General features: G+C 45.5%; 1 protein-coding gene across 4 annotated transcripts in view; it reads left to right on the forward strand.

Moving 5' to 3' along the window:
• LOC111861518 (histone acetyltransferase KAT6A) overlaps positions 1-26,127 on the forward strand; it is a 160,348-nt gene that overhangs the window by 73,885 nt on the left and 60,336 nt on the right. For 3 of the 4 annotated variants that reach the window (XM_023846167.2, XM_023846169.2, XM_023846168.2), the window contains exon 3: positions 25,751-25,978. In XM_023846167.2, coding sequence (XP_023701935.1) covers positions 25,751-25,978 — 228 coding nt within the window. The remainder of the gene's footprint in view (positions 1-25,750; positions 25,979-26,127) is intronic. The other variant, XM_023846170.2, reaches the window with a different exon arrangement.

Below are 26,127 nucleotides of genomic sequence, written 5' to 3' on the forward strand. Positions count from 1 at the left end.
TTACAGAATCCACATATTCCTGCCAGTTTTAATATCTATTTTGTAATCAACAAGTGTGTAACCCCGGTCAAAGTTTGACACTTCTCTGGCCATTATCTCCGTAACCGTTCAACTTTGGACATAGGTGTTTTGGGTTATATCGGCATACTTTAACATAAGGAACACCCTCCCGAAGTTTGGCACATTCCTCCTGGGACACCCTGTATATGCGCTTACTTTGTTCAGCGTTTCAATCTTCTTAGAGGAACAAAGTTATTTGATGATACATCAGTCATTTCACAAATTAGTGGTCTGTTTTACGTGCCTAGTTTCCTCTAATATTGACCCCTACTATCAAAACGTTGAACGTAATCTCACTTCCGCACTTTCGACACAGTTGTAATAATAAACTTTGGCGTACCTATAAACTGGGGGGACTATGCTACAAGCCGGAAGGTCGCGGGTTCGATTCCCGATGAGTTGATTGGATTTTTCAGTTGACCTAGTCCTTCTGTGGCCCTCTTGTCGACTCAGTCTCTAACGGAAATGAGTACCAGGAATCTTCGGGTGTAAATGGCGGCCGGCGCGTAAGGCTGACAACCTCACCGCCATCTGTGAGCCGATTGAATAGAGAAAATGTGGGAGTCTCGACGGCCTGTTACAGGGATAGCTTTACCTTTTTTTTTTAATAAGTATGAAATGCATCATCCAGAACCAGTGTTCATGTTACAACTTATCTCGTGCGTAGTACAGTATTAGTAACTGAGTTACCGCCATGTGACTGAAAGGTTAATGTAGAGTTTGTACTCTTATATCATGCGTGTGGTTACCAGAGCCATTAATATATCAAGTCACGAAGGTTTGTTTCGCCCGTACCGCGGAGATAAGAGCCGCAGCTGTTTTATCTAGGGGAAAGTTAAACTTTGCTGTCTTGTATGTGACGCTAATTTGGTAGATACGTATTAGTCTCTGAGCGACCTACTTAACTGTCTTCATCTTCAGAGTAGATGACTGAATTCTGTCCTGAAGATTGAGGTAGTACGTGCCTCCGAAACACTGGTACCTGTCTGCCAAGTTACATTACGTTGCAGCGCAGATCACAGTTATCTTCGTATCGACGTGAAATCCACGGATGTAACAGATAAAGTTCCTGTGTCTAAGCACCATGGTCTGATTCGTAACCTCGACAGTAGACGGGCACGAGTCAGTAGCTTGTGTTATTTGCATTTGTATGGACTTAACTGTACGCGGCGGACGCACCATAGCTCAAGCGGTTAGTCGCTGGCTTCCCACCGCGGCGGCCCGGGTTCGATCCCGAGGTTGGTCAGGTGGGATTTGTGGTGGACAAAGTGGCGCTGGGACAGGTTTTCTCCGAGTACTTCGGTTTCCCCTGCAAATCTTCATTCCACCAAATTCATCATCATCATCATCATCATCGTCGTCATCATAATCACCCGGGGCAGGTGCAGTAGGCCAGAAGTGGTACAAGGGACTTAGTCCCACCCCACTAGCAATAAAGAAAAATGATTGTAAACTAGAGCACGTATTGATTTAAGTTTTGTACATCATGTGCCATTCCAACTTGCCTTAGAATGCGAGAAGCCTGTCAGAAACGGAACCTTCAATATTAGATGTAATGAACGAGGAAGAAAGTGACGACGAGACGGGAAATAAGTATTTAAGTATTTAACGAACTTAGCGGAATCAGTTCTTTCTAAAGGACCAACTGAATGGGAATCCCCTTCCCTGTTACACCTCTTGACAGATGTATGTAGTTTCCGAAACCTCGTACCAGAATGTCCCAGACAGGAGGCAGTGTACTGCATAACATATTGAATCGCGTGTAAGAGGGATTTGCGCGTGACGTATAAGACGGGTTCTGGATTGGATTTGACACCTTATTCACACAACTCGGGACTATGGGCAATATACTGCTACCGCTGTTTCCACACTTTACAATTCACCGTTACACACGCGCTAGGGTTCTCAGTCTTCCCTAGCCGTATCCTGGCAACGGATTTATAACAGCCTCACTGTCACTTCAAATCACATATGAAGTCTTCTTTTCGCCGCCTAATTTCCATACTTGCCATTTATTTTCAGTCACCTTGACTGCCATCTCCAGAACCCGACCCATTTTTTGACAACTCACTCAAACGACCCCCTTTGTCCCTTTATAGACTCTCTGCACGGACCATGCAGTAAACAGCCTCTCTGTTGATGAGAAGACTTGTTTACTGATCCGTTGCCTAGCAGTGGGCGTCCTATTGCGCGCATGCGCTTCCGCGGCAATGTTTATCGAGTCGCTGCCCAGCAGTGGTTATATACGTCACAATATAATGCATAGCTCGTCGTTTCAAACCTTTAGAAACTCTCACCATTTCGATGGAACTGAGTTTTCTCGATTAGTCAGTAGTTGCACAGCTACCCAGATATACCAGCATTTTATGGAACGAGAGCATCCGTTGCCGTGTTGACAAGAGCCCGCTGCTACTCCCTTACTGAGCGAGGTGAAACCAGTCCACACCTTCCCATTTCATTCCTTCAGATACATTTTAATATCATCATATCATATGTCTAGGCGTTTTTCGAGAACCATTAAGGAATGCAGCTTCGTTCGATATTGAACATCTAACGGACTCGTGGCAACATTAAAATGGCAGAAAAGTGCGATTTTCGGGGTTGTAACGCCTTGCATTTGGTAGATCACCTACGTTTCGAAGGAACGTCGTGCCTCCATGGTGAGCGAAGCAAGAAACCAGCAATAGGCACCAAGCAGTCTGGAGGTGATACGTTCCTGCGAAACGTCAGTGAAGTTCTGCCGATCTACACGGCGTCACAACCCAGAATGTCGTATTCTTCATAGTCACTGCTGTGATAATCTCAGATCCAAGGGAAGAACACATAAAAGTGGCTTTGTATGTAGAATTAATTTGTGGCCTCTGGTTCGGGTCATATATACGTGGAGCTCGGAAGCCGGGATAGTGCAGGCGGTATAGCGAAAGCCTACGGGCTGTACGACCGAGGGGTCGGAGTATGAGTCCCAGTAGGGGCAAGAATTCTGTTCATGTCGTCCAGACCGGTTCTGGGTCCTACCCAGCGGCTACCGGGGGTAAAGCCGTCGGGGCTTGAAGCTGACCACTCACCTCGAAGTAGTGCCGAGGTCAAGAAAAAGTGGACCTATACATCCACTCCCTCATACGCCTTCATGGCGTATTGCTTAATTAGTTAAGCGCAGGGACAGCTTTGTCTTAACCTATACGTGGAGTTCGTACTGTGCGTTATTGTTCACTTAGATGAAAGTATCTCTGATAAATGGAAATCTTTTGATGAAGAAATTTGCAATTTTTGTGGGGTTCCGTTATAAGTAGGTTTTGTTGCAATTCGAGTGGGGCGAATCTTTTATACGTATGACTGTGAGTGGACTTTGTTAGACCTGAATAGGCTAAAGATGGCGATTGCGAACACCACTTTTGGGGAAACTGAATTTTAATTTAAGGGAATAAAAATACAAACTCGGTGGCCTGTAGTCCACAAGCGATCTTGCTAACCCAGCGACCGCCGCATGTCGGCGAAGTTAGTGCCAAGTTTAGCGCATAGAGGGTGTCACGTGGTCAGCGTAACGGATTCCCATTGCCGTTAATCACGGTTTTTTAGACCGGAGCCGCTATTTCCTTGAAGTAGCTCCTGAATTATCACGAGGCTGAGTGGTCCCCGTTCCACACCCACTATTGCTCAGAAATTCTGATAGCGCCGGGAATCGAACCCGAAACCTCTGGATCTGTAGCCAGGAACTCTGACCACTAGACTACAGAGGCGGTCTAAGGGAATCAAACGACGTTTTAAATGTGGCGTAGAAAAAGACGCGCCCTGACCTCTCAGGGTAAATTATGGAAGTATGTGAAGGTATTGCAATGCATTACGGAGAATCAGGAAAGTGCATTATCTCGTTTTCGCCCAAGAGCGGAGATACTCAGGCGTCGATATCTCGAATGCTGCAAAGCTTACTAAGGCAGAGTTCATACCTGCGCTGTACGCATATGGCGGCGTGTGCTTGGCAAACTTGTTAATATTTGTGACTCCGAAAGGAGAGAGTTCAGTGGCACTTCACAAGACAAATAGCATGACACGAAGCACCAGCTGGCATTTGCATGTCCAAGTTGTCAGAGCCGATCATTAAATATTGTTCCTACAGGTGTACGCTTGTCTGATCCAGTCCATACAGAAGTCGGCAGTGTTATCTGCTTCCACATCAGAACTCTACAAGGGCGGGGGGGAGCAGTCAAGGATAAATAATCTGTAAGATGATTTGTTTCTATATTTATCGGTATTAACCACCGATTGTAATAGCGTTGATATCAGGAACATTTGAAAGTAGCTATCGTGAGGTATGTGTCCTTTCCGCGTGGGTGATGTCACTGTGGGAGATCGCTGAGAGATCTGTTCATAGATTTACCTCCACGCCCACTGTACTCCTTTGCCTAGAACTTTGGCGGGACAGGAGCCACTGTCCCATTATAATTGTACATTAATTTAAGTGGTTCAGCCTTAGTTGTACGTCAGTCCGAAGGCTGAATTAGCGGAATAATCCGTCTTGGGTTGAATTCCCGATTGTAGGTGCACCCCAATTTAGCCCTCTCTCACTTAGGCTGAATGTTTCATCCGCCTGTTATGATGTTGCCTTTGTCAGAATTGACAGATGAAATTTGTAAGTGAAAACACAAGCGGTGTGCCAGCATGCCCATTTGGTAGTCGGAAAGTCCCGATCTATATTCTTAGCGCGGAAGTCTGCTCTGCTGAAGTTTTTCATGGTCTTTTCTTAACGTTCTGGGACAGTACCTCAGAATAGATAATCGTTTTGCTTGCACATTTTCTTCCTATTTTTATCATTCACAGCAATTGGCCGTTAGAGGATACAAGCTATAGTGTCGATAAAGCGTCTTTGAACAAAGTAACAAAAATTATTGTACGGTCGCAGGGTCAGTCAGTGTTCGAAAGGCCAGTTGCACTCACGTGAGTTGAATTTATGTTGCTTGGTTTGTAGAAGTGAAGGACCATTGTTTACGTAGGCATATGTTTTAGAGAGAACTGCCTTTCTGTTGACTGCCTCTGTGGCCTAGTGGCCAGAGTTTCTGGCTACGGAGCAGAGGTCCCGGGTTCGATTCCCGGCGTTACCAGATTTTCTGAGAAGTTGTGAGTCTGTAACGGGGTCCAGTCAGCCTCGTGAGGATAATTGAAGAGCTGTTTCAAGGAAATAGCGGCTCCGGTCTAGAAAACCGAAATAACGGCCGTGGGGATTCGTTGCGCTGACCACGCGACACCCTCTATCTGCAAAAGTTCGGCACTAACTTCGCCGACAAGCGGCGTTCGCTCGGTCAGTATAGTTCGCTTGCGGACTAGAGGTTACGGAGTTTTTTTTTGTGCCTTTCTGTTTTCGTCTTACTAATTCATGTTACTGGTGATTTTCTTGCAAACCAGGGAACGCAGGCCGTATACCCACGGGCACGTTGGTGTCCACGGAAAGATTTTTGAGTCCCCACGAGAATGTTAAAATACCCGTAATAATTTCTTAATGGTTCCCCGATGTTCGTAAAGCATAAAGTGATGTCCGCTGTATCGACCACATTCCTGTCCAGTGTTCATATGTTTAATTTTCGGATGTCTGAATTGAGGTGTTCGGGTGTAATGTAAATGATGGTGACGTTTTGTAATGAAATGAGAATATTGTGAGGCGCGAAATTATCCTTGATCTGATTATTTAAGTTGTGATTAATTTAGTAGATTCGTCATTTCCTGCTTTAATTTGCAAGCTTCTAGTTGCTTGTCGTCATCCGTAAGAGGTTGGGGACCGCCGTCATAAATAGTGTTGCCAGTTACATTAAATGCCTTCGTGTTTGGAGACTCCGGATGTGTATATATTTTTTCCCCACCGGCAAGCGAGCTCTGAATATTTTTCAAACGCTTCGTCGAAGATAGGTATAATAACAGGTTTTGGTTTAGTAATGCAAGGACTGTGGAGACGGAGGGTCTTATTTGGGGCTGTAGGACGTGTCGGAAACTTTGTTGCTCATACTGTTGATTGAGTGCCAACCCACACTTTGTTAGGTCCCGTACTTTGGCAAGTTTCGCAAGTTATCGCCGTGTAAGCTGTTCGTGTGGAGTCTCCCTCGGGCTTTGTGCGTGGTGCACACATGGACCGCTTCCCAGTGCAACCCTCTCACCGGAGATGCACTGGACGATCCCGCATCAAGCAGGGCTGTCCATTTGAGATCAATTCTCTGGTGTCCACCCGACAGAGCTTGTGACCTTTATGTTTGCGTGTGACAATTCCAAGACCGCTGAGCGGATTTTCATGAAATTCGTTACTGGGAAGTTTTAGGTCTCCAGAAATTATCAGCACATTTGGATCGATGTTCGTAACTGTTTCGAACAAAAGTTTTGCAGAAAAATGAAGCCCCCGTTTTATGTCGACTACTGTTTTCCCTCAGGTCCTCCGGTTTTCGGACAATTAAACAAAAGCTATCGAACGTGGCAGTTGTTATTGCATATGTACGTGTTGGAACTTGTCATTTGGTACGTTGGATGCGTTAAAGGCGAAATTTGATGGGGTTGAGTGATTGCATGGTTCCCGCACAGCTCCCCCAACTACCAGTAACCGAATTTCCCGCACAGCTCCCACAACTACCAGTAACCGAATTTCGTAATCTGATCGCGCATAGTGAGTTACAGCGGAACTTAACAAGAGTTCCTTGTCCGAAAGTGAGCTACTGTCACGTCGCGTAGACAGTTAACTTTTGCTTCCGGATTCTCTCTCTCTCGAAGACGGGTGCAGGCAAATCTGTTGTGAAGTTCCAGGAACATCTGCTCTGTGGCATGCAGGCCTCCCAAGCAAAGACGTCAGCAAAAAGAAATATAAACAGAGCTGAGAACAGGATGCTTCGCGCTGATTTTGTATGGTCCCTTACAGCAGTCTTTTGGACGGAAGATCTGGGACTGTCTCTTTAGTTTTGTTAGGACCAGTTAACTATCCTCTACCTTGTTTTCTGCTCTTTTAATCGACTAGTTATGTGCTTTTGGAGCTTTCTTGAAATGTTGATAATTATTCGGTTGGACCACAAATTGTCTTACGTAACCTGAAGGTTTATTGATATTAGTTCTGTTCTCGGATTGTTACACCGTTTGGATGTGAGCGACGTTGCAGACGTTTCGGAGGTACATGCTTCTTCCATCTTCATGGTCGAAGTGTCAGTTACAGACGTTTATTATTGTGTTTACAGTTTTTTGGCGTTAAACTTTATTCCGAGTTAGTTGAATCCAGCCACGCCTGCATGTCGTACTTATCGAAGAGTGCTGTCCATTCTAATAATACTGGGGATTTTGGACTAGGTCTAGGTCTCCAAGCGAACCAAAATTCATACACATTTCTCAATTGGCCCTTGCGTGCTACATGTCTAGTCCATCCTCACCTTGACTTATTGTTGCAGGCGATACTGTATTGAGTGAAAAGTGCAAATTGAATGAATTAAAACTGCAGTGTAGTCGGAAATTCCGAACCCAGTACCGCGAGGATTCGTATTTTTTTCCCCACCAATACAGGCCCGTGTGGCGACGAATTTAAGTATGGCGGCCTACACGAAATAGAACCCTTGGCCTCTTTTGGTTGAGAATTAATTCTGAAACAGTGTACGTTACCATCGAAGTATAATATTGTTTATTGCCTGAGTAGACAGTGTGTTACAGAGAACCGGACATGTTTCGGTAGTGGTAATGTGTATCAGTCAGGCTTTTTACCCACACCGGACAACATAGCACAGAAAACGCGGACATATTCTTAGCCCCGGGTGAAATTTGACTCTCGGGTCACAGTATTCCAGCGACCCAAGGTCGTACGTGCGGCCACTGTTGGATTCTGAAATTTAAAATAATTCGCACTTGTCTGTAGTTCTGTGTTGTAAAGTCTGCTCTTTGAACGAGATTACGTTATACTTTGTATAGGCAACCTTACGGGAGGAGATTGCATTAAATATGGAGATTTCTGTCTTCTTTGATATAACGCCACGTAGTCGGCGAGTCAGCCGATATTTCGGAGGAAAATACTGCCTCCATGTTCGGGTTCGAAGAGCAAGACAAGTCAACATGAGGAAGGCAGCTGAGCTTGGCTTAATTTTGGTCCCTGAAAACGCGGGCGGTATATACCTTGGAGATATCGCGCTGTCTCCGAACAACATGGCTTTTTAAGTTTCTAATGATGTAATTGCCCACGTCACTGACGGATGACGTACCCTCGTTCCCACAGTAGATGAAGTATGTCGCAGTTCGTGTCAAGCGGGCGGTATATGTTCCCTCGCTGTCACCATACATTATGGAGCGAGGATTTTTATGAGCTTGTTTTACAAGCACTTTAAGTTTACTCTGTGTTTGGGGCAAGGTTAAGAGACGCTTGTATTTAGAAATTTGGGGTAACTCAACTTTTCTGACACGTGTGAAATGACTGGAATGTAGTGGGCCTTGTTAAGAGACATGTTTTTACGGCTTTCACAAAGCAACTTCCCTGTATTTCTGAGGCCTCAGAGGAAATGCATTGAAGTCCGTATACAACCGTGCATAATCACAAAGGAACTAGCATTTAGGTCATCGTCCAAGTAGGGTAGAGAGTACAGAGCAAGAGATGGCCATATAACCAGTCGATTGATAATACTAGAACACGAAAGTTCATTATCCAGCCCTAATCTGAAGCTGCTTTAAGGGAGGTAAAAGTTGTCCCTGTGCGTAACTAATTAAGCACCACACCATGAAGGCGTATGGGGGGAGTGGATGTATACGAGTAGATCAGCATTTTTGAACCGGGCCTCTTTATCACCCTGGAAAGTGCCGCCGGTACCCACTGGATAGGAGGCTGGGTGGGCCCCAGAACCAATCCGGACGACGCGCAGAAGAGAATATTCTTGACCCTACCGGGACTTGAACTCCGGCACCTCCCGTCGTCCAGCCCGTAGCCAGTCGCTATACCGACTGCACTATCCTGGCCCACTGCTTTAAGGGAGGTGCGGTCCCGAATGTCGTCTGTAGTTAGTTTGACGACGCCGAATTGAGACTACATACAACTGCGAATGATGGGACAGTGAATAATGAATTGGGAGGGATTTGGAAGGTAGCGTTCGTGGCATAATTGAGACATTTTCCTGCTGAAGTAAACGATCCCGGTCGAGATTCGAACCAAAGACACCTCCCGAATACAAGACTAGAACACTACCATTACACCAGCCTACGCGGCAAAATATTGTATGCATTTCGTATTTTCCTTACGCGTTTTGATACAAGACTGCCATACCAGAATGTAACAGGTCTGTATTGCTGTGTTGGTATGAGCTTCGACGCTAAAAGACGCATCTGAAATTGCGAGCATTACTTTGTGTTCTGTTTCTTGATTGGAAGGATACACGCACATCCAATTGTTTTAAAACATAATACAGTTTATGCAACACATGTTACATATTACGACATAAATTAGTTCCCATTTATCGTCTCGAAGGGAGGAAGTTTAACCACTTTGGCCACACGAAGTGAAGTTTTTATAACGGCGTTTTATTAAGCATAACGCAGATATGTAGTGAAGAAGAAAGCAGTCTTCTGGGATTTGGCACCGAGTATATGTGGTGTTAACCGACGTTACGGAGGAACGTATCGCCTCGATCTTCAGAGTAGAAGAAGAAAAAATATAAGAAATCTGCAAGCGAAGAGACCGTGAGAACCGGTAAAAGCAGTCTGCAGGCGATACGTTCCACCGAAACGTCGGTTAACACCACATATACACGGTGCCAAATCCCAGAAGACTGCTTTCTTCATAGTCACCGCCGTGAAAGCCTCAAATCTTACATGTACTGAAGCGTTTGTGTAACGGCTTATGATTGGGTAAGCAGAGGCAACACTTTGATGAAACACTAGGCGCAAGCTATGTTATGTTCATACCGCGAAGGAATGGTCACACCGCCATTATACAAAACGATCAGATGATAATGTTAATTACTTGCTTAAAGAACCAAACGATATCGGCGTGTGCTTTGCGGATGAAATGCAACGTTATTGAAGACTAAGTCAGGTGACGCGGATGGCACTGTGTTGCCTCCCATGAAATTACGTGGAGCTTTGAGATTGACGTTCTGTCCTGAACTGTCAGGATAACCGGTGTCTCGGCGGAGATTCGAACTGAGCTGCTCCCGAATGCAAGTCTGGAGCACCACTGTTAGGCCAGCCTGCTGCTGCACTATGGAGACAGGAGGCGGCGAGCCTTTAGAAAACGTGATACGGTGGGGTTTGTGTGTACTGAGTGGAACCGAGGCAGGTTCACCAAGTGCTCCATGTTCATTGAACATACCGTTTGACAGTATATAGTCCCGATACCGACAGCGTCGTTAAATAGCCAACCAAAAAACACTGTGTGGTACCTATACTCCCATAAGACTACAATCTTCTTGCATGAAAGTGAATTTGTTTAAAAACGTGAATTTAACTTGCAATAGGAAGAACGGCCATGCATCCACAACTTTGAAGCCTCATCCTCGTTTGTGGCGACAGAGTTACATAAAGATTGGCTCTATTTCGTTCCCTGTATCTTTTCATCACATATACTATAATTTTACTGAAAGTATTCTGCAAGGATATTTCATAGGTTCCCCTTGCAGCCGCACTGTGGATTTAGGGTCATCTCAGCCTCTTAAGAGACATGAGTGCCAGGAATCTTCCTGGAGATAAAGAGCGGCAGGCGCGTAAGGCTGGCAACCGCACTGAGCTGATTGTCTAGAAAATGTGTGAGCCTCGATGTCAGAACCTTGTGGGCCTCCGCCTGTTACAAGGATAGACTTGCCTTACTAGATATAATTATCAGCAGTACTTGGTTCTCAACTCCTCGTTTCTGATTTGAAGACATGTGCGGCTGGCATTAGAATATTTTGTAATGGGCGCTGTGCCAGTTTCATCGTGCGACCTGTAACGTTTCTGTGGTAGGCGTGCAGTAAATTTGTGCATGTTCGTTTTTTTGTCAGTATACGGAAACTAGAGAACACTGCAATAAAAGCCGGATTTCCTGCTGGTTTGTTCCACAACCCCATATTATAGTGGTGAGCTATTCCTGTATCTGGAAGTATTGGTATATTCGGTATTATTATTATTATTATTATTATTGTTGTAATTTCAGGGACGCTGCTGCCAGAGATTCGTAACACGAACATTTTCCCTTCCCGGGAGGGGTGTGGGTTCCAGATGATTTCTTCAGTAGCAGAAAATGTTCACGTCATGGACAGAGAACACAGGGCTGTTTGTCATCAGCCTAGTGGCTTATTTTGTTGCTGTAAAATGCTCGTTCAGGAGGGGCGGTGGTGGTTAGGATAGTTGTGGATTGCGAATCGTTTAAGCCCTACGGGTTCGGGCATTGCGTCATTGGAGGAACTTCTTTTGGGTTGTTGACCACTGGTTCTGTTTTCACTAGGCACAGAGGAGGATAGCTCAATGTAGTATTTAGGCTACGGCCTTTGGGCAACCAGGGTTACATTCTCGTCAAAGTCAGGGCTCTGGACCCATTTAGCTGGTTTCCCGTCTGGGTATTTGGAACTGTTTCTTTGATGGTAAAGTGGCCAATCCCTGAAGCTGACCATTCAGCTCCATCCAGTGCCGAGGATGTTGGAGCTGTGTGTCTGTTCCCACACAGTCTTTGTGACGTAGTGGTTAATTAAGAAGAGGGAAATACGAGGAGGGTCTGTAAATAGGCCACAGATGGAAGTAAAGCAGCTGCAATGGACATAATAGGTTTTTTGTGTCACTAGGTAGCACAGTCCAGCAGTCTAGCAAACGTGCATGTGCGTGTTGACAGACTGGTTTCAGTAGTAAAAATGGCGACCGTGCTTGGTGTACTACCGAAGAGCAGTGTTCGGTTGTGCGTTTTTTGTTGGCAAAAGGACTCAGTGCAATCCATCCATCAGTAATCTGTCAGACGACAGGTCCACAGTCTCTTCCAAAACAGTTCCTCCACTTAATGCGATCTTCTGTTTTTGGAAAGAGACTATCCAGGAAAAGTGATAATGTGGTAGTTTTTCCATTTGCTTTCCACATCGCAGTACAGCAGCCGTTCAAACCACTCTGGTCACGCCTGTTGCTATACGAACTTGAACCATCTCGAGCATCATTTGCTCTGTGCTTCAAGTCGCTGCTGATGACGCTGCTTCCGGCATCAGTTTTTGGTGTCTCTCTTCGTCTGATGCCTACCCTTTGACCTGTCCAGCAAGGGAGGCCCTGCCAGTAGCTACGCTACCGCTGGTATAGCTCTCAGGGTCCTTGGCATACTCAAACCCCCTCACCACGATAAGGTGGAGACACCAGCGAGGGGGTCAATGCAATATATATTTATAAATAAATGTTTCCAGTTTACGGTGGGAAGTGTTTGTCGCGCAAAGCTGTTCACAACTGGGCCGATAAATTCTCTCAAGGACATTCAAGAGTCACAGATGATGCCCGACTAGGCTCGGACGTGGCTGAGAGCAGTCAAGAGATTTATGGTGCGGGTTTCGACGCACTGGTAAAGCGATGCGACAGGTGTATCACTCTTGGTGGAGGATATGTCGAGAAATGAGTGTGCTTTCCGTGTTCGAATATAACGTTTTATATCCATTTATGACCTATTAAGTGCCTCTCCCTCATATTTATCTTTACAGTGCGCTAGAAACTACACCAGTTTCTTGGCTACTGAGTGTTAACAAGGAGAAACGTGGTGACCCTTCATTGCTTTCTTTTTGTCAAAGTAATTTTTACTTTTGAACCAGCGTACCTCTGCGTGGTTTCACGAAGCTGAAGTCTGTGAAACGCAAACACAAGACGAACTTCACACGTCATAGCCGTAACGTCCTTCCTCTTCAGAGACTCATATAGGTGGATACCAACCTTTTGGTGGAAGACGCAGGCCTCCTCAGGATCGAAATGAGTAGGCCGAAGATGGAAGCATCGTGTTCCTCCGAAACGTCGGTAGCTGCCTAGAAGACGAAGACTACGCGGTGCCACAATCCAGACCGCAATCTAAACATTCACCGCCGTGAGAACTTGTAATCCTATATTTCGAGGGGGTTTTGTTTGTCGCGGCAGTGGTTATGAAGAGTAATTTCTTCTGGGATGTAACGCCATGTAGTCCGTTGAGAGTCAGTCGACGTTTCAGAGGAACATATCGCCTCTATGTTCAGGGTCGAAGGATAAGTCAAGCAAGATACCAGCGCGAATGAAGGTGACAAGAAGAGCTCTGCTGGTATCTTGCCTGGCGTATTGTTGACCCTGAGGATGGATGTGACGTGTTCCTCCGAAATATCGGTTGACTTTCAACCGACTGCACGGCGTTATATCCCAGAAGATTGTAAATCTGTATTTTGTCAGATTTGTGGCTATCGCGGCGGTGAATGTCTTCTGGGATATGACGCCGTGTAATTAGAATTTGACCGACGTTTCCGGTGAAACACTATCGCTATCGCCTGATTGAGGATTACGCCTGCTTACTCCTACCAGACTGCATGGCGTCACATCCCGGAAGACGGTACTCTTCTTACATCTCTTGGTGTTAGTATTGAAGAGTTGTGGGTGAGTTATAGAAGGGGAGACAATTTGTAAGTGACGGGAACGATTATGAGTCGAGTTCCAAGCATTCACTCACGTAAAAAGGAAAGGTAAAGCTATCCTTGTAACAGGCCGTGAGACGTCGAGGCTCCCACATTTTCTAGATAGTCAGCTGACAGATGGCGGTGAGGTCAGCCTTACGCTCCGGCCGCATTCTTCACCAGTACTGTGGTCTAGTGGTCAGAGTTCCTGGCTACAGATCCAGACGTCAGGGTTCGATTCCCGGCGCTGTAGTGGGCCTGGAATGGGGTCCACTCAACCTCGTGAAGATAACCGAGTAGCTGTTTCAAGGAAATAGCGACTCCGGTCTAGAAAACCAAAATTAACGGCCGTGGGGATTCGTTGCGCTGACCATGCGACACCCTCTATCCGTTGAAGTTGGCACTGACTTCGTCGACAAGCGGCGGTCGCTCGGTATAGTTCGCTTGCGGACTACAGGCCACGGAGTTGGTTAATATTCCTGGTACTCATTTCTGTTAGAGAATGAGTCGAACCCAGGGTCGTAGTGCGGCTGGAAGGATTAGGTAAATTGAAAAATCCAGCGACCTCATCGGGACTCGAACCGGCGACCTTCTGTCTTGTAGCATAGTGCCTCAACCAGCTACGTTACCGTGTGTCCTAGCATTCATTTGCGTACTGACGGTAAATGCTGTAGACGGAACGCAGTGGCTGGCAGTATTCAGAATTAAGGCTCCCTAGCCTACGTCTCTGTAAGAGGAATATAAGAATCGACTACCTGAGGTGTAGGCCAGTAAGAGGTAAACAGACCCGTATCCAGCGCTCGCGGAGTAGCGTAACGTACAGCGTAAACATGGCACACGTTGCTAAAATAGAATTATGGATTTATGCACCTCACCCCTTCAAGCTTGGAACGTGTTTCGGAAAGAACCTGGGTCTTACAGGAGCCGAGGTTGTATAGTCGGTATAGCGACTAGCTACGGGCTGGACAACCGAGAGTTCGGAGTTCGCGTCTTGGTAGAGTTCAGAATTTTCTCTTCTCCACGTCGTCCACACTGGCTCTGGGGTTCACCCAACCTCCTATCCAATGAGTACCAGGGGTAAAGCGGCCGGGGCGTGAAGCTGACTACTCACCTACATCTAGTGCCGAGGTCAAGAAAATGTGGATCTGTACTTCCACTCCCCCATTATGCCTTCATGGCATAGTGCTTAATTAGGTAGCAGAGGGACACGGATATTGCTCTCTCGGTCTGTTGGTTGGAGCCGGTATAGCCAAGTCATGCAGTTCGTATGTAGACTACGCTACAAAGATGGACGACCAAGGAATCAGGATTTGATTTCCGGTTGAGTCAAACGGGTCAATCCAGTGTATTCTGCGGGCTCTTTCCCCAGGGTTAAATTGGACGGGGTGTGAAGTTGACTTCTCATCTCCATCTAGTGCCGAGTTTATGCCCCGCCATACGTGTTCGTGGCGTGGTACTTAATTAAGCACAGGAATAAATTTGCCTTCACCTCTGTAGGTTCAGGTTTGGACTTCCTGTGAGTGTATTTGCCTTCCTCGGTGCTTAGGGCGGTATCAAGATTACGATATTTTGAAACCTGACGCCATGTAGTTTTGTAGATAGGTACGAACGTTTTGGAGTAACCTCCAGCCTCCATCTTCAGAATTTAAGATAATTCCTTATTTTCGGAGCCATCTCCCGAATATAAAGCAGGTGTGCTGATCTCTGCACTGTAGTTTGGTTCACAATGCCGCGTTGATTTATAATTTTTCCCGCCATTGCCTATTAAATTTGATTGTTGTGTATGTGTAAAGATTTGAGTTAATATTAAGTAAGAGATACAGAGCTATGTGACGGAAGTTTGTAATTTAGATGAATATTATTTCCTGGTTGCTCGAGCGAAGCAATTCCGTTTGTGACTCTTGTAGGCGACAGGCAGCGGTGACCTGGAGAAAGGGAGTGGAGCAAAAGGGTTAGATTTTGATAGAAGAGTTGCTTTATTGATCTGTGGGTATGGAAGCTGTTCAGTTACTCCCCACCATCATTTCTTTCCTGGGAAGATAAGCCCGGGGGATGCGCCGGCGCGGACTCACATGTACATGAATACTGACGTAGGATCTGCTTGATGTCTGGACAGTACGGCTTGCAGGATGCATTGCGTCTGGCTCACGCGACAGAGCTACTTTGTCCTGTATGTTTTAATATGCTCCGTCCGAACCCTCTTTGAGATTGGGTCATCAGATGGTGACGTACCTCGTTACGTCATTAGAGAGTTGCTAGATTGTGAAGAGTACCATATTCTTGGATGTGACGTCGTGTAGTGTGATGTATAAATCGTAAGGGTAAACGAGTAAGCGACGCAGGCAGAACTGGTTGCTTGGCAGGACGTTCCACGGTAGCGGTAGTTGGTCGACGCACTCTGCCACAACTTTGAAGATCGCGGGTTCGATTCCAGATGAAGTTATTGGATCTTTCAATTGACTAATCCGTCCAGCCGCACTATGGCCCTGTTGTCTAGAAAATGTGGGAGCGTCGACTTGTCACAACCCTGCNTGTGAATCTTCTTGGGGATAAAGGGCGGCTGGTGCGTAAGGCCGACAGCCTACTGCCATCTGTGAGCCTGTTGTCTAGAAAATGTGGGAGCGTCGACTTGTCACAACCCTGCGGGCCTCCACGGCCTGTACAGGGATAGCTTTACCTTTTTGTGACCAGTCAGTAGAGGAATGACATTTTGATTAGTACGGATGTTCTCTTGTACATGTGTAATATGAGATATGCGTGTATAGAAAATCTGAAGGAATGAGAACGCTTGAGGCAGGCGGGATTACGTATAGGTGGGGGGATATTATGGAAATGATCGCAAGGCGTGGACTGCATTCAGCCGCCTTAAGTTAGGATATAGGGACTGGATCTTTTGAACAGGACGATGCGTCCTCTGGTGCCGTAACAAGCGGAAACTTCTTGATCTGAGCGACTGCTAGCTTGTCAGGAAGGATTCTGCTTCATCCAGTTAATTATATTCTTCCCTCTTAAATTTCTCTTCCATTGAAGCGCTTCTGGTTACAAGGGATGCGTTTTCAGTTTATTTAATGACGATATCCGTAACGTAAACTGTATTGCCTCGAATGAGTGGATGATTGTGTGAAGTGGATAGGGCGTGGAATTGGCTGTGGCATAATTTAAAATACTGGCCAGATATTTGCTTGGAAGGGCTAAAGTTATCCTTGAAAGACCTCACGATTGTCTTGTCCGGGCCGAGATTCGAGTCGGCCACCTCCAGAATGTTGACAATACAAAATTGGCCGTATAGCGAGTGTGGGTTTCGTAGACCTACAGTAGTGGCTTCTGTGATTTGGTTGGTCCATGGCAGTTTCTCAGGTATGAGGGTTATATGGCGACGAATGATGGGATGATTGGGATTGATGATTGAGTAAGAATGTAGAAGAAAGTTGTCTATAGGGATTCGAAACCGGGGTCTCCTGAATGTGCGAACCACTTCGCCGAAACCTTTGGTTTTAGCCTACTGGTTTGCAGCGAATAGTAAGGCCGCCGTCCGTCAGGCACAAGCAAAGGTTCGGCTGACGATCGTCTTTTGAAATCGCTCTGACACACAAACCGAACACTGCACGCGTATTGGTATGATATTGTCACGTGTAGAGTTTGTGACTATAGACGCAGTTTGGATTTGTGAATGGATTTATGTAGCATATATACACGCGACTGGAAACTAGAAGCAAATACAGCGCCACCGCTAAACTCCACAGTTCATAAATCACCAGAGCACCCGCTGAGCCTTTTTCCAGGGTACTGTCTCTTCACCAGCCGTTCCATGGCAACGCTTTATAATAGTGGATGTTCTTCAGCTTCACGCTCTCATGTCCTGTGTTCACAGCCTCCCGTTTAGAACTCGATAAAACTGACGACTCAAGTCAAAGTCAAAGTCACATTGCGACTGACGGTCAGTCAGTCAGTAAGCCTTGGTGACAAGCCCCATCTGAGGCTCATGACCAGATATTTCTTACTGTGTCACAGTTAAGGTCTTATTTTTGCCGGGCGCTTTCTTTGACGAGAGGACGGGTCTGTCTTTAGTATATGTTGCTGGCTCTTGCCAGCGCAGTCTTTCTCGGGTCCGAGTCCCTTAGGACTCGCGACCTTATTTTATTGTCTCAGATTTGAAACTTCCCTTTTCGTCGCCTCCTACGACTGGCAGGGTCACGGTGGAGGTATTCGACCCCGCCTCCACACGGGTGACGACTGACTTTGTACCTTGCTTATAACATCTTGGCACGGACCACATAGAAAACAGCTCTTCCATTGTTGCAGTCCAACTGTTGCGTTATTAAGAATCTGCTGCCTAGCAAAGGGAACGTGTTTACGGCGCCGTTGCCTAGAAACGGGTCTGGTATATACGGCCAATTCGCGGTTGTTTCATAACAATGTTTCTGCAAGGTGCAATATTTTGGGGCGAACTGGAATTATGAGACTTGGTATGGCAGCAACTTGGGTGCTGTTAACGCTAATTTGTTTAAGCGAGTAGGTGACCCGCTTTCCTGACTGAGGTTTTCCGTAGTTTTCCTCGGTCTCACCAGAGATGCCGGGAAGTTACCTTAATATAGGCCAAGACCGTTGCCTTCCACATTCTGTCCAGTTGTTCGTTCATTGTCATCCAGTCATTCGATTCAGTATATGGTCGGAGCTACTGACATCGTCGTTAAATAAACAAGCAGACAAAGAACTCTGATGAACTGAAGAAGGAATGTGTCACTATTAATCTTTTGAATCATATTCGTTGCTACAAATTTCACCTGATTTAATTTTTACAGAACTGAATTTTGTCCACAGTTATTTGTGATTCTCGCCACAATCAGCTATTATTTCCATAAGCAGCTTTAACAGGTTGATATTCGTAGTGCGGGTGCATTGTTTTTCTGTAAGGTGGAAACTGAATTTTTATGTATTATTTAGACTAACTTCAGACTTCTGAAGTATTGTAGGCCTCTGTGACTGCAATAGGCACAGGGGCCTGAATTCCACACGATTTACTGAAACCATTCCCATTGTGTGTAGTGAACTGAGATTGATGCGGTTCACATATTCATAAGTGTTTGTTATTTTCGAATGTAACGTAACGTAACGTAACCTAATCTGCTGTAACGTCCAGGCTACTATCAACACGAGTCAGATTAGATATGAGAACGTGCTTTTCTGGACGGAAGTGATTGTGTTTCTCGCCTTTCATGAAGGTGTTCTCTTACACGTGTGTCTGTATTTATCCATTACCACGTTGCGGACGGAATATCTAGCATAAAGCTCCGCCCTTTTTCGTCTGTATGAGTGGACGTTTTGTCAGTGTTTCTATTAATACCCTACCATATCTTGTCAGTTGAAGTGCCTTCCTTGCTCGTGGAAATAATGGATTCTTTTAATAATGTGTAACCGTTGGAGCAGAGCTGTTGAAATATTGGGGGGGGGGAGGCGTCCGCCCTAAAATGTTAGAGGTGAGCCAAGTTCCGCTTAGAAACTGGTAAGTTTGCAGTGTTCATAAGAGAACATTTCATGATATGAAATTATTCGTTCCCGTGTTGGAATTCCCTTAGAAGTTTAAGTCTGTGTCATTTGTTATGAACGAAATTAAATAAAATTGAAGACGATTTTGCAGAACGGAAGGGGGACCCCACGGAAGTGAGGACGGTTGTCGGCCTCTGTCGAAAAGGCATGTGTTCCAGGCTGTGATAGTTCGTTGTTCTGCAAGAAGAGTGACGGGTTTTCGCCGAAGTTCCGATGTTTGCCACATTCCTTATCTTCCGACCTCCCTCCCCCAAATTAGACATTTCGAGACGTTTGGGAAAAAATGATAGCTCGAAATTGACGAAACGCTCACAGAAATAGAAGTGTTAAACTGGAGAAAGGGCAACTTAGGTCTTTCAGTATTTGATTCTTTCAAGTGGCGAAATAAGTATCTCATTTTTTTTATAAAAATAGATTTACATGTGTTTGAAAACAAGCCGTTTTTTAATATGTAGACCAAAGCAGGGAATGGAGTGTGGGCAGATGCGGGTAGACGCCGTCTTCCTAATTCCAGAGCGCCTTCCCCCCCCCCGCCTTAACAGTCTTCGTAATGGCTTAAGACGTAATTGTCTTAGAATTGCAAAGAATAATGCCGATACGTCTAGTGTGAAGTGACAAGTGAAATTGTATGCACTAAAAGGCGGTTAATATTTACACATTATGGATACGTAATTGTCATTACCAATGATGCGTGTAGCAACGAATTTCTGAACGCACGTTGTAGTAATTGCCTATTTTTTTAATTCGCTTAGTGGGGGGTGGAGTCCAACTGGGTCCACTTGGCACGGTGGCCGCTGATTGGCCTATTGTAGCCTGCCCCGGGTGATTATGATGATGGAGAATTTTGTGGAATGAAGATTGGCAGGGGAAACCGAAGTACTCGGAGAAAACCCGTCCCAGCGCCACTTTGTCCACCACAAATCCCACTTGACCACATCCGGGATCGAACCCGGGCCGCCATGGTGGGGACTTACTTACTCATGGAACTGAGCCCTTCTGGAGGAGCCGCCAATTCTGCAGCTACTTAAGAGTTTCCCCGCATTTTATGGAACCCGAAGGTTCATTACCGTGTTCACAAGAGCCCTCCGCTGGTCCCTATCTTGGGCCAGATCAATCCAATCTATGCCATCCCGTCCTATCTCTCTAAGATCCATTTTAATATTACCCATCCACATACGCCTTGGTCTTCACAGTGGTCGCTTTTCTTCTGGCTTTCCCACCAGTATCCTGTATGCATTCCTCGTCTCCCACATTCGTGCTACGTGCCCTGCCCTGCCCACCCCATCCTCCTTGACTTGATCATTCTAATTATACTTGGAGAAGAGTACAAGTTATGAAGCTCCTCATTATGCAGTTTTCTCCAACCTCCCGTCGCTTCATCTCTCTTCCATCCAAATAATCTCAAGTGTGTGTTCCTTCCTTAATGTAAGAGACCAAGTTTCACAGCGATACAGAACCACGGGCAAAATTATAGTTTTGTATATTATAATTTTTGTGTTTCTGGACACCTTTTTCCTGACATTCTTAATTAAGTACAGTAACAGCATGCTGAGCGGTACTAGTTTTCTTGTTTACTCAAGCCTCTTTGGATGGAAAAATGATGGCGGTTGTTGAAGCCGCGAAACGTATTTACGTGTATTGTGAAGGTATTATGGTGCAGTAAAGGTGGTCTGATGGTGGTATAGCCGTCAATTGGCTTTTGTTGCCGAATGAAGAGATGCCCCAGCAACTTGGGTAGTTTACTGCTGGGAGGCTGATGGTCGACCGTATATTGATGCGGTTACCACTACGGACTGCTGATAGAGTCTTATGTTTTTGTTGTATGGCTGTATACACTGTCTTTGACCGCGCTGACCTTTGCCCGTCACGCTTACTTGAAGGTACGAATCCATTAGGCATCCTTTACAATGTACCATTGATGATGGACGCAAGAAAATGATTATGATCACCAGGGAAGTGGGATTAGATTCTCGCCGGGAGCTTATTCCGTAGATACACGAAGTTGGCTTCGTTGCAGGTTTTGGAACGAGATGTTGTGCGGAAAAATCTGCATAGGACCCATCAGGTTTCGAGCCCGTGTCCGACGCTTTGCTTCTGTCAGATCATTAGGTCCGCTAAACTTTAAGACGCCGGTCACGGTAGCCGAGCGGTCTAAGGCATGTACTGTCTTCGCTCGCTTAGAAACCGGGATCGTGGGTTCGAACCCCACTCAGGGCACTGATGTTTAGTTTGTGTGTGTGCGTTTTTCTGTGTTTGTGTATAGGTAGAGGCCTTGCGACGAACTGAACACCCGCCCAAGGAGTCCTACCGAATGTCTTAAGATCAAGAAAAACCGAAGCGGACGGAGAAGTTGATCGAGGTAGGCCTAGGCCCACTGGGGCTGTAGTGCCAAGGAAAAAACTTTTAGACGCACATTACTATTAATTACATACAGGCATATTCCTCGTCCGGTCTGTAAGACATACGTTGTTAAATGGTACAGTAGCGGGGGAAGGAGAAGAGAAATATTGGGTTCGTCACTGAGTTGAGACTCCCCCCTCCACTACTTTCAAGCGGTCAGGAGAGTAGACACGCAGTGGAGTGAAGGATTTGTTCACACCCTGCTGATAACTTTCAGTCAAGCAGTTGCTGGCAGGATCTTAGTTTATTGTCCGAAATACGGTAATCATCCCCAATCTCTGGAGATATAGACAAGAGTAATGCTGTTTGATGTTAATTCACACGAAACACTTGTTGATAACGTCAAGCTTCTGTCAGAGTTTTGTTTAAGGACGTCTGGTAGCATTGTGAATGCAGTATGTCAGAAAACGAATTTGAATTTGTACTTATCACATGCAACATGAATGAAGTGCAGAGATAGACTGTTATCTACCTCGCTTCACAGTGACAGCCATTCGTACTTCCAATACTCGAGAAACATGTCCAATTATAGAACACAACAATAGCAACAGCAGCAGCAACAACAATAGCAGTAATTCAGTTCATTTCAATTCTTTATTATTTATGTGCTGAGCCAACAGCCGCAAGGCCAATTACGCGCAGCACAGTGTTGATAAAAGTAGTGACATACAGGACAAACACAACATAAGTCAAAGACTGATTAAAGGTAAACATTGGAGGAAAACACATTAATGCATGTAAGGAAAAAAAATAGTAGTAGTAATAATAATAATAATATTATTATTATTATTAAGGTAGAGGGATCCCTGTAACAGACCGTGGACGCCCATAGGTTTGTGACGCTTTGAGGGTCCCACATTATCTAGACAGTTGGCTCACAGATGGTGGTAAGGTTGTCAGCCTTACACACCGGCCGCCCTTTACCCCCAGGAAGATTCCTGGTACTCATTTCTGTTAGAGGCTGAGTCGACCCCAGGGCCATAGTGCGGCTGGAAAGATTAGGTAAATTTAAAAATCCAGCTCATCGGGACTGGAACCCGCGACCTTCCGGCTTGTAGCGTAGTGCCTCANGTACCTGATATCTGGTTTGAATCTCAGTTAGTACTGGCATGAGATTTTCTTGTTTTCCAAACAGATGCTAACTTTGGAGTTGCTGTATCACTTCGTTTTGCCCAACCATACAGCACCAAGAACTGGCATCTTCTACTTGATCTGGCGTGGCTTATCGCACATCCCTCCATATACCTCGCATTGTGATGAAGTTTGGTTATATAGCAAACAAAACAAACTCCGTGGCCTGTAGTCCGTAAGCTAACTATACCGACCGCCGCTCGTCGGCGAAGTTAGTGCCAGCTTTTGCGGATAGAAGGTGTCACGTGGTCGGCGCAACGGATCCCCTCGGCATTTAATCTCGGTTTTCCAGACCGGAGCCTCTATTTCCTTGAAATAACTCCTCCCTTATCCTGACGAGGCTGAGTGGACCCCGTTCCAGACCCACTACTCAGAAAATCTGGTAGCGCCGGGAATCGAACCCAGAACCTCTGGATATGTAGGCAAGAACTCTGACCAGTAGACCACAGAGGCGGTCAGTGTGGTTATATTAACTTATTTTTCTTTTTACCCTGAGGTAGCATCTTTAGCAACTTCTGTACTCAGAAGTGATTATGGCAAGCACAGGTTCTGATTACAGTTGGATTTATAGGAGATCTACAGTCTGTTTAGTTTTAAGCAACAAAGCATCGATGCTTCCATAGATCTTTGATTAAGTGAAAGAGCGTGTAGGGTAAATGTTACTAGCGCATGGATGTCATAGACATATGAATTTAATTTTGTTCTTCCTGTGTACACGGTGTGTCCAGCATCCGTTGGGACTCGTTTTTTTTTTTTTAAATTTGCCCTGCAATGCCATCTGTTGGCGAATTGTGGCGTTAAGATTTTTGAAGTTTCAGCTGTGGCTGCCTATAATTTTAAAGCGCAAGCATCGCTGCATCATGTGATCTGACCTTGAAAATAACAGTGCTGTTCTGACGCTCGTCGGAAAATGGCGGTTGAATAGAGAACCAACATAAAATTTTGTTTGAAGTTAGGCAGAACAGCCGGAGAGGCATACGAAATGATGAAAAGTGTGTACGGTAGTGACTGTTTGAGTCGCTTGAACATTTTTCGATTGTATGCTGTATTTCGTGACGCTCCACGTGCATCAACGCCGAGAACAAGTCGCTCTGAAGAAAATGTGAAAAAAGCGACCGAAATCCTTGCATCAGACATGTGTTTCTGCAAGACTCATCGAGGAGCTTTTGGGAATACCAAAAAGTACTGTGCATCAAATTTTGACCGAAGATTTGGGCAAACGGAAAGTCTGTGCTCGGTTTGTACCACATGCGCTATCAGGCGATGTAAAACTTGCCAGAGTGGAACACTGCAAAGACATGTTACGGTCGCCTCAAAGTGATACAAAATTTGCCAAATCGATTGTTACTGATGACGAGACATGATTTCAATATGAGCCTCTCACAAAGCGGCAGAGTGCAGCGTGGTTGAGCCCAAAGAAGCCGAAACCAAAGAAAGTGCGCATGCAGAAGAGTCGAGTAAAGACACTGCTAACCGTTTTCTTCGATTCCAGAGGAATTATTCACAAGAAATTTCTGCCAGAAGGTCAGACCGTTAATTCTGATTTATTATCTCGCAGTTCTCAATCGTTTGTGGGCGAGAATTTTCGAATTCGACCTGAATATCGAGAACAAGGCTCCTTGTCGCTCCTCCACGACAATGCCCCACACCACAAATCGGTGATCGTGCGCGATTTTTTGGCCAGAAAAGGGATCACAGTCCTTGATGATCCTCCGTATTTGCCAGATTTGGCTCCAGCAGATTTCTGGTTGTTCCCAAAAGTTAAGTTGGCGATGAAAGGAGACCGTGACGACACCATCCAGGACATCCAAAGGTATACTGCAGTTTTAAATGCGATTCGACAAAAGGAGTACAGTGACTGTTTTCGAAAACTTTTCAATTGATTCCAGCTCTGTATTGATTCAGAAGGAGACTGTTTTGAATAAATGGAGTGAAATTTTGAAAATAATTCATGTCTTGTATTTTTAATGAACACAGTCCTAACAGAACCTGGACACACTGTGTATGCCCGATTTTGTAGGCATTTATCTCAAATGGTTACATTGTTACCTCTTCCCAGTGTGTCATTTATTTGCATCACCATTGTCATTACTGTTTCATTTATATTTGTTGTTAATATTCAGTCAATGGCCTCTTGGACTGTGACACCCAGTAGTCTCTTAGGTGGATACCGCCAATGCTGCCTCCACCTTCAGTGTGAAAGTAATTTCCTCTGAAACGCTGGTATCCACATACAAGACTAAATGCTGTCACTACCCAGAAGACCATAATTTGAATATATGTCAGTGTGAAGACCAGATAGATCTTACAGTACTGTTGAAGAGTGCAGTATTTTGGGTTCTGACGCTGTGAAGTTTGTAGAGGGCCCTCTGTCCCAACACATGGGGTTACAACCCAGAACACCATGGTCTCCACACACGCACACCCTCCCCATGAGAACCTCAGACCCAACATTATATTGCAACGTATAGACCTGTTGCTAGACAAAGACGTCAAAACAAACAGCAAGACAGCTGTTCTTATGGAATGATCGTGAGATGGGAGGTTACATTAGACCTGTTTCTGCATGCAGTGGGGGAAACGGGGTGTTGCCTACATGGTCCGCGCCGAGGAGTTAAAAAGAAGAGAACTTGGGTAACCAAGTTCAGTTGATAGTTGAAAGTCAACCTGTGAAGTCAAGACTAGGAGGTTGGTGTGAAGTGGCCGCTAGCCTGGTAGTTGTCGGTTAACAGTGCTAGGATTTGAGTTCACGGGATGCCGTGAGGACAGAACCTGAGTGCTAAAGCTGAAGAATCTCCACTGTTAGAAGCCGTTGTCAGGAAACGGATGATGTCACAGGCTGGAAGAAGGCTCAGTGGGTGCAGTGGTTTTTTGTAAAGTGTGGATATTGGTGATAGTGCTGTAATTACTTGTGTTTCTGAGTGGTTTGTATATGTGGTCAGTAAATCCATTCACCAAACCAAATCCCGTCTATAGTCGCACATAAATCATATCAGTATTGTTGCTGAAGCGAAGGGTATGTCTGTACATGCTTTGTTATAGTCACTGCATTTCTATGTTCATAGCAGTCAGCACCGTTGCCGATCTGTGGGGAGTGCCTGGGCACCGCGGCCAAGAACCGTCTGGGTCGTGCTGAACCACTCAGCTCGTGCTCACAGTGTGGAAGCTCCGTGCATCTCTCATGTGTGGGTGGTGGTCGAGGAGTAGAACTTGCCGCCCTCTTAGCCAAAGGAGGTCGTTGGTTCTGTGAGGAGTGTCGCACTTGCGCAGGCTGCAATGAGACTGCAGACCAGGCAAGTGTTACTACAGTCTTCTGATTATTGTTGCATGAAAACCGCTGTATTTAACTCACTGGTCCTGTCTGATATGTAAATGTTTTTGATGTGTGTCAACTAATATGATGAAAGCAGTCTTTGTGATTTTGCATGGATTTTATGTTCGT

Source organism: Cryptotermes secundus, unplaced genomic scaffold (genome assembly GCF_002891405.2).
Source record: "Cryptotermes secundus unplaced genomic scaffold, Csec_1.0 scaffold991, whole genome shotgun sequence".
Lineage (NCBI taxonomy): Eukaryota > Metazoa > Arthropoda > Insecta > Blattodea > Kalotermitidae > Cryptotermes > Cryptotermes secundus.